The sequence below is a fragment of the Diorhabda sublineata genome, chromosome 5 (genome assembly GCF_026230105.1).
Source record: "Diorhabda sublineata isolate icDioSubl1.1 chromosome 5, icDioSubl1.1, whole genome shotgun sequence".
Classification (NCBI taxonomy): Eukaryota; Metazoa; Arthropoda; class Insecta; order Coleoptera; family Chrysomelidae; genus Diorhabda; species Diorhabda sublineata.
Window position 1 is genome coordinate 38,088,712 of NC_079478.1, and position 21,176 is coordinate 38,109,887.

The 21,176-nt window shown below is 32.5% G+C and overlaps 3 protein-coding genes across 3 annotated transcripts; 2 read left to right on the forward strand and 1 right to left on the reverse strand.

Annotated features, from left to right (window-relative positions):
* The first annotated feature begins 251 nt into the window (after nt 1–251).
* On the forward strand, nt 252–4,730 carry LOC130444622 (T-complex protein 1 subunit eta). The gene is made up of 6 exons (XM_056779868.1): nt 252–451; nt 556–853; nt 914–1,526; nt 2,492–2,734; nt 4,098–4,266; nt 4,330–4,730. Exons 1-6 carry the CDS (start codon nt 446–448, stop codon nt 4,621–4,623), a joined length of 1,623 nt encoding a protein of 540 aa, XP_056635846.1. The 5' UTR covers nt 252–445; the 3' UTR covers nt 4,624–4,730.
* Nucleotides 4,731–9,766: 5,036 nt separating this feature from the next.
* LOC130444624 (PHD and RING finger domain-containing protein 1) lies at nt 9,767–19,705 on the reverse strand. Its single transcript, XM_056779870.1, has 6 exons — nt 19,099–19,705; nt 18,610–18,953; nt 18,204–18,551; nt 12,196–16,666; nt 10,185–10,313; nt 9,767–10,088 (listed from the first exon to the last, which is right to left on the reverse strand). The coding sequence occupies exons 1-6, from the start codon at nt 19,306–19,308 to the stop codon at nt 9,960–9,962; spliced, it is 5,631 nt and encodes a 1,876-aa protein (XP_056635848.1). The 5' UTR covers nt 19,309–19,705; the 3' UTR covers nt 9,767–9,959.
* Nucleotides 19,706–19,843: 138 nt separating this feature from the next.
* LOC130444625 (cytochrome c oxidase subunit NDUFA4) lies at nt 19,844–20,471 on the forward strand. The gene is made up of 3 exons (XM_056779871.1): nt 19,844–19,990; nt 20,115–20,258; nt 20,342–20,471. Exons 1-3 carry the CDS (start codon nt 19,949–19,951, stop codon nt 20,396–20,398), a joined length of 243 nt encoding a protein of 80 aa, XP_056635849.1. The 5' UTR covers nt 19,844–19,948; the 3' UTR covers nt 20,399–20,471.
* The last annotated feature ends 705 nt before the right edge of the window (nt 20,472–21,176 follow it).

Below are 21,176 nucleotides of genomic sequence, written 5' to 3' on the forward strand. Positions count from 1 at the left end.
CAAACCCAAGTGGAATGGATTAGGAGGCGTTTTGAGCGTTGAGATAAATATTATGTGATGGCGAAACAGAAAAAATAAAGCGAAAGCTTTTAAATTTTATGTTATAAAGATTTTTTAGTGGAGTGCTTAACTCATTTTCATTAAAGTAAAATCAAAATATCTTCTCCGGTGATAGTAAAATATTTGGTTGTGCGTCATAAGACTGCTTCAAAAGTACTTATAATGTCCCATACCGCATAAAATAATAAGATACATTCTCATGGTTGCAGTTTACGTTGCTTGAGTTATGAAAATTGTTGAACGCGAACGCTTAGTGGAATGCATGTCTAATAATTGGCAAAACTTTTTGACGTTTCGTCTACTCTGCGTTAAAGTGTTGCACGTGAAAAATTAATCTAAAATAATTATAAAAGAATATATTATTTATCACTGATTTTATAACGAAATGATGGTTAGTTCGATAAATATTTAAATTATTTTTATTAATTCTATATTCTAATCTTTTTAACTGAAATTAGGTTAGTCGGCGATTCTCTATATATCGTTTTCTTTTAGCAACCTCAAATTTTATTATTAAAAGAGGGTACCGATTCCTCCCAAGGTAAACCCCAACTAATTTCAAACATTAACGCCTGCCAAACCGTAGTTGATGCTGTACGTACAACATTGGGGCCTAGAGGAATGGATAAACTAATTGTCCAAAAGGTCGGTAAGGCGACTATATCAAACGATGGAGCAACTATATTGAAATTATTAGATATAGTTCACCCAGCTGGTAAAACGTTGGTGGATATAGCGAAATCTCAAGATGCTGAAGTAGGAGACGGTACTACAAGTGTTGTTTTACTAGCAGGTAAATTTATTTTTTATATATATAAAATCTCGTAATTAGAAATGTTAATATGAATTTTAGGGGAGTTTTTGAAACAAATTAAGCCTTATATTGAAGAAGGCGTTCACCCTCGAATTATAATTAAAGCGGTTAGGAGATCTTTTCAAATTTGCTTGGAGAAAATTAACGAATTATCGGTTAAAATTAACAAATCCAACGCGGAAGAATTTCGATCTCTTTTGGAAAAATGCGCGGCTACGGCGATGAGTTCAAAACTCATCAACCAACAGAGATCGTTCTTTTCTAAAATGGTAGTAGATGCAGTTTTACTATTAGATGATTTATTACCTCTGAATATGATCGGCATCAAAAAAGTTCAAGGCGGCGCTTTACAAGATTCGATTCTAGTAGCTGGCGTGGTTTTTAAAAAAACTTTCTCCTACGCCGGCTTTGAGATGCAACCAAAGATTTATAAAAATTGCAAAATCGCCCTTTTGAATATTGAATTAGAATTGAAAGCCGAAAGGGACAACGCAGAAATTAGAGTCGATAATGTTAAGGAATATCAAAAAATCGTCGATGCCGAATGGAATATTTTATACAATAAGTTGCAAAAAATATACGAATCCGGAGCTAATGTTGTATTGTCCAAATTACCCATCGGAGATGTTGCTACTCAATATTTTGCCGACAGGTATTTATATAATTTTTTTTATTTAATTATTAGGATTTTAATTAAATGGAAAGGATTACAATGATATGGACACAAATGAAATGGAGATTGATGAGAAAAGATTGCAAAGAAACTACATGGGAAGGTCAAATTGTTTAGGAAATGGAAAGTCTCGAAGTACATGATTGAAACAGTCAGAAGCAGTACAAAAAGAAATGGAAAACTGATAGTCGAGTACTGACACAAATAGAATGGAGATTGAAGGAGAAAAGATTACCAGGGAGACCAGAAACTACATGGGAAGGTCAAATTGTTCAGGAAATGGAAAGTCTCTAAGTAAGTAATTGAAACAGTCAGAAGCAGGATAAAAACAAATGGAAAACTGATAGTCGAGTACGGAGACAAACAGAATGGAGATTGAAGGAGAAAAGATTACCAGGAAGACCAGTAACTACATGGGAAGGTCAAATTGTTTAGGAAATGAAAAAACCTCGGAGTACTAACTAAGCTTTTATCAGACTAATTTGGTTGGAAATTCACTTTTACCAAATTAACCTCTTATGTCAAATGAATTAGTCAAAAATGAGATTATCCAAGTATATTTTGGTCAAAAAACACTTATCACAGTCACGTGATAGTAGACAGGCATGTACTCAATAAGCAAACCTAACACAATTAACCTAACCTAAAAAATCCTTACAAATCCCTCTCTGCAGAGGAAAATATTTTCTATATCAGGACCGTTCCATAAATTAACTATATCTAGCATGAAAATATCCCTATCCCAAAATAAATACAATCCAACAAGTTTTTTCCTTTCCACACTTTATGATCTATCCAGGATTGTATTAGATCGAAAACTATTTTTTTACAATTTCTTTATCATTTGTATATAATTTATTGTCATTTTTTACACGCTTTTGTAACCATTCAACTCGATTCAAGCGATTTTATTGTATATTTTTGTACAATTATCGTTTACCCAGGGATATGTTTTGCGCTGGTCGCGTCCAGGAGGACGATATGAGAAGAACCCTTAAAGCTTGCGGTGGTGCAGTTATGACAACGGTTAACGATATCAACGATAATGTACTGGGTAAATGTGATTTGTTCGAAGAGAAACAGATCGGCGGGGAGAGGTACAATTTCTTTAAGGGTTGCCCTAATGCTAAAACTTGTACTTTGATTCTACGAGGGGGAGCCGAACAGTTCTTGGAAGAAACAGAAAGGTAAAAAAAATTCATTTATTATTGTTTTTATTAGTGTACTGAAAATTATTTTAATAGGTTATCGAGATTTGGGGTTTTTCTGTTATTGTACTGTAATTTTTTTGTTATAAATGTTGCTATCTTTTGTTACTTAAAAATTGGTATAAAATAGTTTTTTGGTTCTAAAAAAAATAAAAAAAATCGTCCGGTTTCAATGATTTTTTTTCAATTCTCCGTTTTTATGTTGAATTTCTCTCTTATTTCACCATAAAAATTTCAGATTCCAGTTGTAGCATACTGGGTGTTACAAAAATTGATTGGTGGTGGACAAAAATTTGAAAATGAAATGTTTGGATGACTAAAATGACATTAAAAGGCACTAAAAGAATTCCAATTAACAAAATGTTTATTTTTACCTGTATTTTGTGACAAAAATTTCTAATTTCAATTTTAATATACAGGGTATAACAAAAATTGACTTGTGGTGGCCAAAAATTTGAAAATGGAAAGTTGGATTACTAAAATGACATTAAAATGCACTAGAAGAATTCCAATTAACAAAATTTGTCGATTTTTACCTGTATTTCATCATAAAAGTTTCCAATTTCTATTTTAATATACATGGTATAGAAAAAATTGGATTACATTGGCCAAAATATTCAAATTCAAATCTTTGGATAACTAAAATGGCACTAAAAGCTTCCCAGTTAACACAAATCGTCGATTTTCTCTTGTATTTCATCATAAAAGTTTCCGGTTTTACTTCTAGCTTACAGGGTGTCTCAAAAATTGATTCAATTGTCAAAATATTGAAAGTCAAGTGTTTGGATGACTAAAATGGCACTAAAAGCTCCCCTTTTAACAAAAATTGTCCATTTTCTATTGTATTTCACTATAAAAGTTTCAGATTCCACTTGTAGCATACAGGGTGTCTCAAAAATTGATTCAAATGGCAAAATATTGAAAGTCAAGTGTTTGGATGACTAAAATGGCACTAAAAGCTCCCCTTTTAACAAAAATTGTCCATTTTCTATTGTATTTCACTATAAAAGTTTCAGATTCCACTTGTAGCATACAGGGTGTCTCAAAAATTGATTCAAATGGCAAAATATTGAAAGTCAAGTGTTTGGATGACTAATATGGTTGAATTTTTGTAAATTTTATCATATCATCCACCTTTTTACTTTTCTTTGACCTAGTGATGTCCTCTTATCTTCCCACTTTTATTTGAACCGTTCAAACCACCATATACAACCCCATAACAGTTTGAATGTGGTTTACATCGAATCGAATGTCTTTAATACTGCCCGGTTGTCTGTAAGCAATTATGTACCCCAAAACGATTGATTTCAAGTGAATTTAGTGTTTTTACAAAATTTTTCAGATCTTTGCACGACGCTATAATGATCGTTAGAAGAACTATTAAAAACGACGCCGTTGTAGCAGGTGGAGGTGCTATCGAAATGGAACTATCCAAAATATTGAGGGATTATTCTCGCACCATAGCAGGAAAAGAGCAATTGTTGATAGGAGCCATCGCGAAAGCTTTAGAAGTATTAAAAAAAAATAGAAAAAATAAACTTTCATCATTAATTCGATTGTGTGTTTTTTTTTAGGTAATTCCACGTCAGTTATGCGACAACGCAGGTTTCGACGCCACCAATATATTGAACAAATTGAGACAGAAACACGCCCAAGGGCATTGTTGGTACGGAGTGGATATAAACAATGAAGATATCAGCGATAATTACGAAACGTGCGTTTGGGAACCGGCCGTTGTTAAAATTAACGCTTTAACAGCAGCTACCGAAGCCACTTGTTTGATATTGTCCGTAGACGAGACTATCAAGAATCAAAAATCCGAACAACCGCCCCAGATGGGCGGTCGCGGTATGGGTAGACCCATGTAGAACCCCAACCGCAACGGTTTTTATTTTCATGCCTTTCTAGGTTACTAATTTATCTTTAACGTCGCTGTAATTTTTTTTCTCTTTTCTAATAAAGCTTAACTCTCATATTTCGTTCGTTTTCGTAATGTTATATAGGGCGAGACAAAAAAAATCGAAACCGAATTGGATTTTCGCAGATTTTATTACATTAATTACTACAGTTTGTGTTTATGTATTGATCGTCCGTGTTATTTATTGGAGAATATATACACTGTGGACCAAAAAAAATCGTCTGGAAACAATTGTTTGTCAGATTTCTTCTTCTATATTACTGTCGCTGAAGATGGTGTGTATCGGATATCGAAACGTTGTAATTGTGAGTTTTATACTAGTGGTAGTGTGTTCGATATGTTACAATAGTTTTCGATTCCGATTTTAGTGTACAAAAGTGAAATGGTTGCTAAAAAATGTATTATAGAAGAAAATCGTACTAAAAACATCGAAATGAACAAAAATCGTCGATTTTCTTTTTAATTTTACCCTAAACGTTTTTTATATAAATTTTAGAATACTTGGTGTCGGGAAAATTGACTTACTGTCGTCTAAAAATTGAAAATAAACTGTTTGAATGACTAAAATGGCACTAAAAGCTCCATAGTAAACAAAATTTGTCGATTTTTCTTCAAATTCTACCAAAAAGTTTCTATTTCAAACTTTAGTTTACTGGGTGTCACAAAAATTGATTCACAGTGGCCAAAAAATTGAAAAAAAAAACTGTTTGGATGCCTAAAATGACACTAAAAGCTCCCTATGAACTAAAATAGTCGATTTTTCTCTTTAATTTCACCAAAAAAGTTTCTAATTTCATTTGTAGTATACAGGGTGTTTCAAAAAATGACTGACAGTGGCTAAAAATTTGGAAATTAGATCTTTGAATGACAAAATGGCAGTAAAAGCTTCTCCGTTAACAAAAACCGTCGATTTTCTCTTTAATTTTACCCTAAACGTTTTTTATATAAATTTTAGAATACTTGGTGTCGGGAAAATTGACTCACTGTCGTCTAAAAATTGAAAATAAACTGTTTGAATGACTAAAATGGCACTAAAAGCTCCATAGTAAACAAAATTTGTCGATTTTTCTTCAAATTCTACCAAAAAGTTTCTATTTAAAATTTTAGTGTACTGGGCGTCACAAAAATTGACTCACAGTGGCCAAAAAATTGAAAAAAAAACTGTTTGGATACCTAAAATGACACTAAGAGCTTCCCACTGAATAAAAATAGTCGATTTTTATCTTTAATTTCACCAAAAAAGTTTCTAATTTCATTTGTAGTATACAGGGTGTTTCAAAAAATTACTCACAGTGGCTAAAAATTTGGAATTAGATCTTTGGATGACAAAATGGCAGTAAAAGCTTCTCCGTTAACAAAAATCGTCGATTTTCTCTTTAATTTTACAAAAAAGCTTCTAACTCCTCTTGTAGTAATACAGGGTATCTCCAAAATTAACTCACGGTGGTCAAAATTTGGAAATGAAATCCTTGGATCACTTAAATGGCACTAAAAACTTACCAATTAACAAAAGTTGTCGATTTTCTCTTGTATTTCGGTATAAATGTTTCCGATTCCAATTGTAGCATACAGGGTGTCTCAAAAATTGACTCACATTGAAAATCAAATGTTTGAATGACTAAAATGGCACGAAAAGTTTCCCAGTTAAAAAAATCGTCGATTTTCTTCAATATTTCACCACAAAAATATCCGATTTCACTTGTAGCATACAGAGTGTCTCGAAAAATAACTCGAGATGATCAAAAGTTTTAAAAACAAATATTTGAATTACTAAAACGGTACCAAAAACACTCCAGTTAATAAAAATGGTCTACTTTCTCTTATAGACCACGAAAAAAGTTTCCGATTCCAATTGTAGCATACAGAGTGTCTCAAAAATTGACTCACATTGAAAATCTAATGTTTTTGAATGACTAAAATGGCACGAAAAGTTTCCCAGTTAAAAAAATCGTCGATTTTCTTCAATATTTCACCAGAAAAACTTCCGATTTCACTTGTAGCATACAGAGTGTCTCGAAAAATAACTCGAGATGATCAAAAGTTTTAAAAACAAATATTTGAATTACTAAAACGGTACCAAAAACACTCCAGTTAATAAAAATGGTCTACTTTCTCTTATAGACCACGAAAAAAGTTTCCGATTCCAATTGTAGCATACAGAGTGTCTCAAAAATTGACTCACATTGAAAATCAAATGTTTTTGAATGACTAAAATGGCACGAAAAGTTTCCCAGTTAAAAAAATCGTCGATTTTCTTCAATATTTCACCAGAAAAACTTCCGATTTCACTTGTAGCATACAGAATGTCTCGAAAAATCACTCGAGATGGTCAAAAGTTTTAAAAACAAATATTTGAATGACTAAAACGGTACCAAAAACACTCCAGTTAATAAAAATCGTCTACTTTCTCTTATAGACCACGGAAAAAGTTTCCGATTTCACTTGTAGCATACAGGGTGTCTCAAAAATTGACTCACATTGAAAATCAAATGTTTTTGAATGACTAAAATGGCATGAAAAGTTTCCCAGTTAAAAAAATCGTCGATTTTCTTCAATATTTCACCACAAAAATATCCGATTTCACTTGTAGCATACAGAGTGTCTCGAAAAATAACTCGAGATGATCAAAAGTTTTAAAAACAAATATTTGAATTACTAAAACGGTACCAAAAACACTCCAGTTAATAAAAATCGTCTACTTTCTCTTATAGACCACGGAAAAAGTTTCCGATTTCACTTGTAGCATACAGGGTGTCTCAAAAATTGACTCACATTGAAAATCAAATGTTTTTGAATGACTAAAATGGCACGAAAAGTTTCCCAGTTAAAAAAATCGTCGATTTTCTTCAATATTTCACCACAAAAATATCCGATTTCACTTGTAGCATACAGAGTGTCTCGAAAAATAACTCGAGATGATCAAAAGTTTTAAAAACAAATATTTGAATTACTAAAACGGTACCAAAAACACTCCAGTTAATAAAAATGGTCTACTTTCTCTTATAGACCACGAAAAAAGTTTCCGATTCCAATTGTAGCATACAGAGTGTCTCAAAAATTGACTCACATTGAAAATCAAATGTTTGAATGACTAAAATGGCACGAAAAGTTTCCCAGTTAAAAAAATCGTCGATTTTCTTCAATATTTCACCAGAAAAACTTCCGATTTCACTTGTAGCATACAGAATGTCTCGAAAAATCACTCGAGATGGTCAAAAGTTTTAAAAACAAATATTTGAATGACTAAAACGGTACCAAAAACACTCCAGTTAATAAAAATCGTCTACTTTCTCTTATAGACCACGGAAAAAGTTTCCGATTTCACTTGTAGCATACAGGGTGTCTCAAAAATTGACTCACATTGAAAATCAAATGTTTTTGAATGACTAAAATGGCACGAAAAGTTTCCCAGTTAAAAAAATCGTCGATTTTCTTCAATATTTCACCAGAAAAACTTCCGATTTCACTTGTAGCATACAGAATGTCTCGAAAAATCACTCGAGATGGTCAAAAGTTTTAAAAACAAATATTTGAATGACTAAAACGGTACCAAAAACACTCCAGTTAATAAAAATGGTCTACTTTCTCTTATAGACCACGAAAAAAGTTTCCGATTCCAATTGTAGCATACAGAGTGTCTCAAAAATTGACTCACATTGAAAATCAAATGTTTTTGAATGACTAAAATGGCACGAAAAGTTTCCCAGTTAAAAAAATCGTCGATTTTCTTCAATATTTCACCACAAAAATATCCGATTTCACTTGTAGCATACAGAGTGTCTCGAAAAATAACTCGAGATGATCAAAAGTTTTAAAAACAAATATTTGAATTACTAAAACGGTACCAAAAACACTCCAGTTAATAAAAATCGTCTACTTTCTCTTATAGACCACGAAAAAAGTTTCCGATTCCAATTGTAGCATACAGAGTGTCTCAAAAATTGACTCACATTGAAAATCAAATGTTTTTGAATGACTAAAATGGCACGAAAAGTTTCCCAGTTAAAAAAATCGTCGATTTTCTTCAATATTTCACCAGAAAAACTTCCGATTTCACTTGTAGCATACAGAATGTCTCGAAAAATCACTCGAGATGGTCAAAAGTTTTAAAAACAAATATTTGAATGACTAAAACGGTACCAAAAACACTCCAGTTAATAAAAATGGTCTACTTTCTCTTATAGACCACGAAAAAAGTTTCCGATTCCAATTGTAGCATACAGAGTGTCTCAAAAATTGACTCACATTGAAAATCAAATGTTTTTGAATGACTAAAATGGCACGAAAAGTTTCCCAGTTAAAAAAATCGTCGATTTTCTTCAATATTTCACCACAAAAATATCCGATTTCACTTGTAGCATACAGAGTGTCTCGAAAAATAACTCGAGATGATCAAAAGTTTTAAAAACAAATATTTGAATTACTAAAACGGTACAAAAAACACTCCAGTTAATAAAAATGGTCTACTTTCTCTTATAGTCTACGAAAAAAGTTTCCGATTTCACTTGTAGCATACAGAATGTCTCGAAAAATCACTCGAGATGGTCAAAAGTTTTAAAAACAAATATTTGAATGACTAAAACGGTACCAAAAACACTCCAGTTAATAAAAATCGTCTACTTTCTCTTATAGACCACGGAAAAAGTTTCCGATTTCACTTGTAGCATACAGGGTGTCTCAAAAATTGACTCACATTGAAAATCAAATGTTTTTGAATGACTAAAATGGCACGAAAAGTTTCCCAGTTAAAAAAATCGTCGATTTTCTTCAATATTTCACCACAAAAATATCCGATTTCACTTGTAGCATACAGAGTGTCTCGAAAAATAACTCGAGATGATCAAAAGTTTTAAAAACAAATATTTGAATTACTAAAACGGTACAAAAAACACTCCAGTTAATAAAAATGGTCTACTTTCTCTTATAGTCTACGAAAAAAGTTTCCGATTCCAATTGTAGCATACAGGGTGTCACAAAAACCGAGTATAATTGAAACTAGAAACATTCCAATAAAAAAAATAGTTTCTTCTATTTCATACCAAAGGAATTGGAACGAAAATTACCTAAAAATTTAATCAAAAAAAAAAAATCACCTTCCGTATCTATTTTTAATATATTTACTAAAAACCTTACAGTCAATACATTTAAAAATTTCCAAATAGAATCACAAGAGAGTGAAATAATTATATAAATAATTTTCTACAAATTAAATAATTATTTTCCATTTTTTTTAATAATAATAATAATAATTAGCCTTATATATGTACATCATATACTACTATACATCTACATCTTCTGGGGATTGACGGAACTAGAAGAAGTCACCTTCTTACTGTGCCGAACTTTCCTAACGTAAGCTTCGATCAGATTCTTAATTTTCGTCGGATTTATTTCCCCCGATTTGTTGTGACATATCTGGGAATAACACACATCAATCAAAATAACTCAAAATAAAAAACCAAATATACCAAAAAAAAAAAAAATAAACAGAACGAACTGGAATTTATTTACCTTAGGAACACTTCGTCTCATAATATCTTTGTATTCCTCTTTGTTTATACGTTTCTTGTTGTAGTGAGGTTTCAGTACCAATTTCACTTCTTCTACCACCCTTTCCTGTCTATTTAACTTCTTGAGGAACTACAAAAAATAAACGATTGCTCACTCTCGAAAAACCATGAAGATAAAACTAGATATTTATTTAATATTGTTTAAAAACAAATTTTAATTAAATAAAAAATTGTTTTTAATAATAAACATGATGTAAAATGAGATTTTTCATCTTGAGTATAAACTATTTTTAATATACTGAAGTTTGATCACTTTTTTAATATACAGAGTGTCTCAAAAACTAAAAAAATAAAATTCGTCAAATTTTCTCTTATATTTCATTTTGCAAGTTTCTGATTTCGATTCTGGTATACAGGATGTTACATACTTTGAATTCATATCGAATATTTCGAGAAATATATACACGGTGGCGACGGAAAACTAAAAAAAAAGTTTAAAATATAATGAAATGTTAAGAAGTAGTTTTGTAAGCATTAGAAAAATAAAATTTGTTACAGCCGCGTTTGTATTTTACTATAAACGTTATTCAATTCGATTTTATTATACTGGGTGTTTCAAAAAAGGCCAAAAATTGGAACAATATTTATGAAAACGCAATTAAAACATTGTATAAGCATCAAAAGAACAAAATTCGGAGAATTTCCTCTTATATTTTATTATAAACGTTTTTGATGTCGATACTGGGTTGCAAATGTATCTATATATACACGGTGGCGACAAAAAATTGGAAAAAATGTTTTTGAAAAAAACGAAACTCAAACAATTTTCTCTTATGTTCAACTTTAAACGTTTTTACTTCAATTTTAGCATACAGGGTGTTGCAAACTTTGAATTAATATCGAATATTTAGAGAAATATATACACGGCGGCGACAAAAAAACTAAAATAATGTATAAAATACAATGAAACGTCGAGAAATAATTTTGTAAACACCGGAAAAACAAAGTTTGTCAAAACTGCGTTTCTATTTAGCTATAAACGTTATTCAAGACGGTTTTAGTATACAGGGTGTTTAAAAAAATGATCAAAATCTGGAAAAACGTTAATGAAAAATCATTTAAAACATTCTACAATCATCGAAAGCCTCAAATCCACAGGATTTTTCGTTAAATTTTACTATAAACGTTTTTTACTTCAATTTTAGCATACAGGGTGTTGCAAACTTTGAATTAATATCGAATATTTAGAGAAATATATACACGGCGGCGACAAAAAACTAAAACAATGTTTAAAATACAATGAAACGTCGAGAAATAATTTTGTAAACACCGGAAAAACAAAGTTTGTCAAAACTGCGTTTCTATTTAGCTATAAACGTTATTCAAGACGGTTTTAGTATACAGGGTGTTTAAAAAAATGATCAAAATCTGGAAAAACGTTAATGAAAAATCACTGAAAACATTCTACAATCATCGAAAGCCTCAAATCCACAGGATTTTCCGTTAAATTTTACTATAAACGTTTTTTACTTCAATTTTAGCATACAGGGTGTTGCAAACTTTGAATTAATATCGAATATTTAGAGAAATATATATACGGCGGCGACAAAAAACTAAAACAATGTTTAAAATACAATGAAACGTACATACAGGGTGTTGCAAAAGTTGATTTTAGAATAATATAAATACAGTGATAAAAAAAATTGCAAAAAAATGTTGAATAAAATTTAAATAGTTTAAATTTCGTTTTTCTACAAATAGAAATGGAATATTATGTTAAAAAGTAGCCATACTCAACAAAAAAAAAAAAAACGAAATACAAAGTACAGAAATGAGATTTCCAAGAAAAGTAACAAACAAGTCAAGATAAAATAATAAAAAGGAAAACCGATGAGAAAAAATAAAGAAAATCGAGGAATAAGATGAAAGGAAATGAAACAAAAAAACAGGGAATAGTAAAAGAGTTAACGATCCTACTGAAAATACAAAAATCATCAAATTCTAAAGCTCACCTTATCCTTGACTTGCATTTCCACCGCCGAATTGGGAAGTTCGTCCAAAATCTTCAAATTATCCTCGTCCAATTTAACGCCGACCGTTTTGGTTTTACCCGATTTTTTACCAAATTTCTTCTTCGATTTCGCATTATAACTCGGCGAACCGAATAAAGCGTCGAACGCCGAAACCGGTTTCACCGTCGGTTTACTTTTACCTTTAATAATCGGTTTAGTTACGATTTCGCTAGGCGGATCGAACAGATCCTCGTAATCGCTACTACCCGGCGAATAGGGCGAATCGAAATCCAATAATACGTTATCGTCGGCGTTGCCGTTCTGCGCTCTCTTTCTTATTATCATTTTGTTACTTTTGGCCGGCATCGGTTTAATCGGCGTCGATTTAATGGCCGATTTAGTCGGCGGTATTTTAACCGATTTAATTATATTCGGCAAAACTATTCGTTGAGGTATCGGCGACGGTACGGTCGGAGTTATCAACGAAGTATTCAATATGTTTATCCTGTTCGTCGGTAGAGCAGTCGATAACGGCGTAGATGTATTCAACGTAGTCGGTACCGATGAAAAAGGTATTGTTTGAGCTACCGGTTTAGTATTTTGTATTTGATTCGTTCGGTTATCTGGAGATTTATCTATATTCGAATCGGGCGTAACGACTTGTACGCTACTTTGAGAATCCGCCGGTTGTATATCGGCCAATAGAGGAGGTGTGAGAGATTTCGAATTTTCCGGTACGGGATTAATCGATTTTTCCATTAAATCCGCCGTTTTACTATCGATACTTTCGGGATTATCTTGTATTTGTATATCCGGTGTGGGGGAACGGGATTTGGTAGGTTCGAAAGGATCGTAGGCGTCGGGGGAACTGGGCGGCGAATTAGGCGGTTCTTGTGGGGTGCTAGGTCCTTTATGACCCGGACTTATCCTTACGTCGTTTTCGACGTTATTTTCGATTTCGTCGTCGGGATCAATCAGGGGATTATTAATGGCGCGTATTTGTGGCGGTTTAGGCGCCAAAGAGAATTTAATTTGCGGTTCCGGCGGCGTTTTAGGACCGATACCGCGTTCGGGCGTAACGATTTGTTGCGACGACGAATCGGCTTGCACTTGATTTTCGTTTTCGCTATCGGTGAGTACTATTATTTGTTTAGGGGATGGGGTTAATTCTTTGAAAGGCGATTTTTCCAAATCGATTATAGCTACCGGTTTCACGCCGCTCAAATCGCGTTTGGCTTTTTTCTTTTTACGTTTTTTATTAATTATTTCGTCCGGTTTTCTTTTATCTCTTGTCGTTATGTCTCTCTTTTCGTTTTCGTTATTGAAACAGACGCTAACTAATATATTATCACCGGAAGCGAAAACTTCTTTACTAGGCGGCGGGGTGCGTTCGCGTTCGTGTCGACGTTTCTTCGATCTATTTCTCTTATCGTCCTTCTTCTTTTTATCCTTCTTCTTTTTATTGTTGTTGTTATTATTATTATTATTATTATTATTATTCACGGTTACCGTTAAACTTTCGGTTCTTAATAATTGGGGATTGTCTATTAATCGGGGTGGCGTCCAAGATGGGGATACTTGCGAATTTGGCGACCAATCTCTTTTTCTTCTAGTAGGACTTTCGGATCGACGACCGCTTCGCGGTCTCCTTTTACTTTTAGTTTTATCGTCGATTTTTCTTTTATATCTGCTCGACGATCGTTTTCTCTTTTTATTTTTTTGTCCTTTTTTAATTGGGGTTTTAGATCTAGTACGCGATCGGTATTTTCTTCGTTGTTTGCGCGATTTCGATAACGACCGTCGTCGAGGTGATCTGGTTAACGATCGACGATTTTTCGAAGGGGATCTTACAGCTGGATCGTTACGGAGAGGCGGCGTATAAGATCGACTCCTCGATCTACTAGGCGTATTTCTGATATCTCTTCCGAATTGATCTTTCGCTATAAGCGGTCGCGGTTTTTCCGCTATAATCGCTCTAACGTTATACCTCTCCAATTCTTTACGTTTCTCTTTTTTCTTTTCCTTCTTATTTTCCCTTTCGCTAGATCGACGCCTATTCCTATCTTTATCCCTATAATTCCTCTCCTTATTACTCTTACTGATCTTCTTAAACGAAGTAGTATTAATTACTTCTTCTTCTTCTTCTTCTTCTTTATTATTATCTATTACTTTTTCTTTATTATTATTATCTACGTTGTTGTTCGATTTGTCCGGTTCGTTTTCTTCGTTTACAATTTCTTTATCTTTATTTTTATCGACTATTTCTCCTTCTTCGTAATCTTCCGGTCGTACTAAATCCAATTCGGATTCTTTGGCGTTTATTTCCAAAGCGTCCGCATCGGAATTTACAGTTTTCAAATCGTGATTTTCATCGAAATCGTTCCTCTCTTCGTCCGATATCATTTCCGTATCCAATCCTTCCAAACCTTGTTTTTGTATTTTTTCGTCCAAACAGGGCGTATAACTTCGTTCTTCTTCGCTTATATCTTCCGTCATTTTATTAATATCCGTTATCGAAGTTAAATTTTTATCTTTTTTAACGACGTTTTCGTCATCTTCCGAATCGCTATACAACAAATTACTATTCTTCTTAACGCATATTTTATCGTCGTCGTTATAAGGCGTTTCCGGATCGTAACGATCTTCTTCGTTTTCCGGTTCGTAACTAGATTTTTCGTTATCGGTTATCGCCAACGTTTCGTCCGTACGTAAACAATCTTCGGGATCGTACGTCGTATCGTTTTGTTCGCGAAACGTTTCTTCGGGATCGTACATTTCATCGGGTGGATTCAATTTTGGGGAAGAACAACTAATTTGGGGATCGTATTTATCGTCGGGGGGTTTCGAATTAGGAGTAGTACCAATTTGGGGATCGTATTTATCGTCGGGGGGTATTAAATTAGGCGAGGAAGTAATTTGGGGATCGTACGTTTCGCGGGGGGGTTTTAAATTAGGGGAAGAAGTAATTTGGGGATCGTATTTTTCGTCGTCGTCGGGGAGTTTTAAATTGGGGTTGGTATTAATTTGGGTATGATAATCGGTTGTTGATAAAGTTATATCGGTGTGTATGGCCATTGTTTTACTTTCTTTGGAATATATACTGAAATTCGGACATTCGTCGTCGGATTCTTCTTGTTTCGAATATATATTTGTATTTGGACAACCTTCTAACGAATCTTCATTGTAATAATCGTAATTTTTTATATTTTCCGATTGTTTTTCGTTCGATTGAATCGATTTTTCTTTTTCTAAACTAACCGTCGACGTTACGGCGGTTTCTTCTTGTAATTTATCGTCGTCTATAACCATATCCGGTTCGCTATCGTTATTATCCTCTTCTAATCCTAATAACGGCGGCATCGGCGGCGGCGATAAAGGTCTATATTCGCCTTCTTCGTTTCTAGTAGTCGTTACGGTTTCTATATCGCTGTAAATATCCAATTCCGAATCGTCGTTTTGATTATTACGTTCTTCCCGTTCTTCTTCTTCTTGTTGTTGTTGTTGTTCTTCTTCTTTTTCGTCTCGATTATCTTCCGTATTATCGCCGCTCAACGTTCTATTCGAATAATCTTGCGGATAATCGTTATTATCGTTATTATAATTCGAATAATTATTAATCGATTCGTTATTATAAAAACTGTTATTCGAATGATAATAACCCGTCGATTGTCTCTGATATCTATTCGGTCGATTATAATTTTGATTATTACCGTATCTTCTGTTCTGATTATAATACGGCGTTTCTTTGACTATACCTTTTTCTTTGTTCAAATCTATTTTGAATTTACCCGTCGAATCGATCGAATACGAACAATTTCTCGAATACAATCGTTCTTGATCGGTTAATATCGTATCTAATATATCGGAACTACTCGATACTACTTCCGGCATTATCAAATTCTTTTGTCGTAACGTTCTTCGCATAACGTTAACGTCCGATCGATTAGGCGCTCTTCTAATCAATATCTGCGAACCGAAATTTTCTTCTTCTTCTTGATCTTCGTCGGTAAAATAATCTAGAGCGTCGTTTTGTCCGAATAGATGTAGGGTTGGTATACCCGCGTTGTGTCTAATACTACTTATGCTACCGGATGCCGTACTACCCGGTTTCCTATCGATTATTTTTATTTCGTTCACATTTTGCGGTCCGCATATTCCCAATTGTTTGGCCAGACGTTTTTTTGCCGTTTTCGGCGGCGCCGCCGAACGTTTTTTACCATTTTTTCTTCCTTTCGTCCTTTTTTGTACCGCTTCCGTTAATCCCGTTACCGGATCGATTTCGTAAACCGTTCTATACCGCGTTCTTCTTCTTCTTCGTCTTCTTCTTTTTCTCGATCGAGATGTAGTACTGGTTACCGTCGTCGTCGTTATCGTCGTCGTCGTCGAATTTTCCGTCGGGAGATTTCGTAGATGACGGTTATTAGCTATTCGACGTCTAACTCGTTCCGTTTGCCTCGTACGTGGTAATATTCTGTAGGGCAAAAATTTTTACATCAAAAAAATCGAAATTAACGAAAAAAAAAAAACGATTTTTCGAGAAATTATTTCCGTCGCCTCGTCTACTAGTTAAGTATTAACTGAAAACTGACTTTATTTTGACGTACGTCAATGTCATAATGAACTTTGACATTTTATTTGTCATAACTATCGACTATGACGTTGACGGTATACCGACATGAAGACGAAAATGAACCAAAATAATTTTTTTCGAAAAATGTCGAATTAAATGAAAGCATGTGGCAACGCTGTCGGTTGAAAGTAAAATTAGAAAGAGAAAAACAACAAAAAAGTCGAAATAAAGAATAAGAAATGAAAGAAGAAAAAATTAAGACAACAAATTAGTTGACAAGGAGGAATATAAAAGGGTAGAAAAAGAAAGATGCAAAAGAAAAAAAAAGAAGAAATGAGAATGTGAGAAGAAAAAAAAATTAATTCAGAATGAGAGGTTAAAGAATAGCAAAAGAGAAATAAAAGTGATTATAAATAGGAATAGAAGAAAGAAATGAGGAAAAGAGAAATATAAAAAAGAGAAAGAAGTTACATGATGAATTAGGAGAAAAAAAAAAGAAAGGAAGAATAAAAAGTAGTAGAAACAGTTACAAAACAAAACAAAAAAAAAATGAAAAACGATAAAGGATAGAGATTTAAGTAGAAAAAATAAATATATTAAATAGAAAATAATCGTTTCAAAACAAAGACAACAAATAAGACGAAATGGAGAAAAAAAAGAATAGGAACTAGTAAGAAAGTAACACATAAAGAAAGAAATAACGAGATGAAGACTACCCTATTCGTTTTCCCCAATATTCTGATGTTTGTGTTTAAATTCTTTATACAAATTCCTTTACTTTATCTATAAACTGATCCTCATTGTTAATTTCGATGTCCCCCCTTTTAATTCGTCAAAATTTATCGCATTCCACGCCCCATATAATCGATTAACAGATCACAGATGTCATTGTAACACGAAAAGTCTACCAGCGTCGTTTTTGTACTGCACTTTCGAGATAATTTCGCAAAAAATCGTTTCAATAACGTTTAAAAAAATAATAAACAAATATACTGTCACTTTCGTATATTCTACCAGTTAAATTTAGTCGATTTTCTCAGTCATAACTAAATGTATAAATTATTTACTTACTACGTGTTAAAAATTGTTTTTCTTTTCTCATATCCTCAACATTTTTCCATCTCTTGTGCTTGTAAATTGTTCCAAAAACCACTATTACACTAGTTTTGAATATACCAAAAGTAACACGGACAAAAAATTGAAAAAAAAACGAAACTAAGACGTCAAAATAAGTGATAGGAAAAATAATAAAAATCGTAAATTACACTCGATTCATTATTTTTTTTTTAGTAAAATGTAATAGTTTCAGTCCCACCCAAAATCTTAACTAATTTCAATAAAATAAACACCAATTTTAATAAATAATAACTTATAATGACACACGAAAAAAAATGTACGTAAATCAAATATTAACAATAAAAAAAATTTAAAAATTCACCTCGTGGATCTGTTGTTTCTCAGCTGGACCGACGTATCTAATCCTGCGGAATCATGAAATAAAATCCTTAAATCGTATTCGTATGAATCATTTTCCCTAGTCGGATTACACAATTCGCAAAACCACGATCCAACTGGAACTTCATTGAGAGGAGGGTTTAAACAATAAAGATGGAAACCTAAATCGCAACCGTCGCACAATAACATCCTATCTTCGTGATCGTTAGATCCGCAAATCTCACAAAAAGTCGGATCCTCAAATATATCCACTTCATTTTGAGGTTCAGGACGTTCTATAGGAATCCGTCTAGTTATCTTACCATTACCGCGAGATCTCACCAAAATCAAGCTAAATACAATAAACAAATACAATCACGAAATATAAAATTTTCATTTAAACTAATTACCTGTATTCCTGTCTATCAATGGGACAAGTATTAACATTTTTCGACCATTCTTGTAAACATTCTAAACAAAACATATGATCGCAAGCCTCAGGTGTACCTATCTCTTGATTTTTAAAAGAAACCAAACAAATAGCACATTTATCTGATTCTCCATCACTAAATTCAGATTCTGTATGAATTTTATTCGTATTCTTAACTTCTCGATCAGAATAATCAGATTCTAATTGACTCATGGAAAAGTCACTATCAGAATCACTTTGTAATCTCTTGGGATTAACAGAACGACGTTGCCCTATGTCTGAATCATCTGATTCTACATCAGAATCAGAATCAGAATCTACTCTCTGTAAAAACAGAGTGAATAAAAAATTAGAACAAGAAATAATTACCATGCATTATTGATGGATTCGATATAAATACTTGATACTACCAACAACTAGTTATTGAAAAAGAATCCTCTAAATTATTATAATATTTAAAAACACGTACCATAATTTTTTTCCTATGATTAGTAAGTATTGGACTACTATCACTGTCACTGGAACTAGATCTAATTTCTTGTAATTTTCTCCTTTGTCTAAGAAAAGATGAACGTCCTATAATGGGGCTCCCACTGGAACTACTACCTGGACTATCATTTAATCTTCGATCTTTTCTCTTACGTTTCGGTCCGGCATCACTGTCTTCGCTACTGCTCATCTTTGATGTTTCACAAACGTTTCAATGCATTGATTTCGGTTATATTACAAGGTAACTTGTGATTTTAAAAGGTTATTAAACGGTGAGTAGCTCAATAATCTAAAACACTTAATGTTTCTACGACTAAAACAATTCTATAAAGCAAGTTGACATGTCTAGTTTTTCTCCGCCAATGCCAATATGGCGTAATCGAGATCAAAAGGGATTGTTCTTTTCGACTAAAACGTCTTCACGGTTAGTATTAAATAAGGCTGTATATATATTCCTTATGTGCACTAATCAGAGATAATAAGGTGTTTTCAAATAAATATATAGTACTAATACGTCCTAGTTGTTTCTTTTAGTATAATAAAACTAATTTAAAAATTGCTTATAATACGAATATCTAAGATCTACTGGTAAATTTCTCGGAAAAGAAAATAAATTAAAAAGAGATAGTAAATTTTGACAGTGTATATTGCACGCTATCTCAGTTCTACTCATACTTGTTTATATGTAGTGTAGAGAGATGGACTATCAGTGCGGAATTGATTAGAGTAAAAGAGAAAACGCAGTTATTTCACACGATTTGTGGTGAGGTAATCATTAAAAGTCAAACAGTAAATTTTTCGGAACATTTATAATTAAAAAAAAATCCAAAATGCAAGGAATGAGTTTGAAATCATTACAAAAACACAAAGCAGTAAGTGACTATAACAAAATTTCATAATCGAACAGGATTTTTGTTAATTTCGTATAACCTTAAAAATCCCTGTTATGTCATATTGTGCATTCGATCTATTAAAAAAAATTGATATTTTTTGTAGTTAATCCCTTTATATTTTTGTGTGGGACTGGGATGTGCTGGAGCGGTTTTCTATACTTTAAGATTGGCTACCAGGAATCCCGATGTTCAATGGAACAGAAGTGGAGATATCTCTAACGAAGAATTTAGAAAGAAGCAGTACAAGGTATGTACGAGATTTTTTTTAATCCTAACTGAAATTTTTATTGTATATTCTCGTAATTATCGACTATTTAACTTTTGTTGCAGTTCTATTCACCAAACGTTGACTATTCGAAACTTGAAAGTCCAGCTCCAAAATATTAAAAGTAATTAAACAGCAAAACTAGTAGTTATAATGTTGAATGTAAATTTTTATTGTAATAAATTATAATCCTCATTAATTGTGTTTAATTCCTATATTCAACTCCTTAGTTTCCCATAATAATTTTATAGACAATTATTCACATTAAAAAGTGGCATATAAGCAGATTCCTTCTTATATTCAGTTGGTGTATAAACACCTAGATGGCAGCACTTGATAGAAATTTAATTAAAGTATATAAAGCATTGTTTTCTTATTAAATTATTTACATATTTTGATACTCAAAGTTCGCTGATATGTTGATGATACAATAAAAGTAACATTTATTTATAATATTAATTGAAAGTTACATTAGTCTATAGCGACATCTACTCATAAGTCCAAGTGTCATGAACGATAAGTAGATTCCATCTTATCTATGGTTTTGACCACTGTTTACTCGTATATAGTTCATGTATACCATCCTAGATGGCAGTATATAAAAAAAATATATAAAACGTTATTTTCTTTGTAAATTTTAACTATTCTTGCATTCTGATAGTATAAAAGGTCGTTCATGACCTGATCATAGAATAAAACTTCCTCTTATTAACAATTTCATAAATTAATAGTTATATACTTAAGCAACTAGTCAAACGTCAAATTTTTATAACAGATTCCTACTAAGATGACGTTTTGAGTAGATAGGTATAACTGCATAAATAAAAGTTTGGGTATACTCACCTAGATGGCAGTAATTAATTAAATATTAATTAAAATATATGAAGCCCTATTTTATTT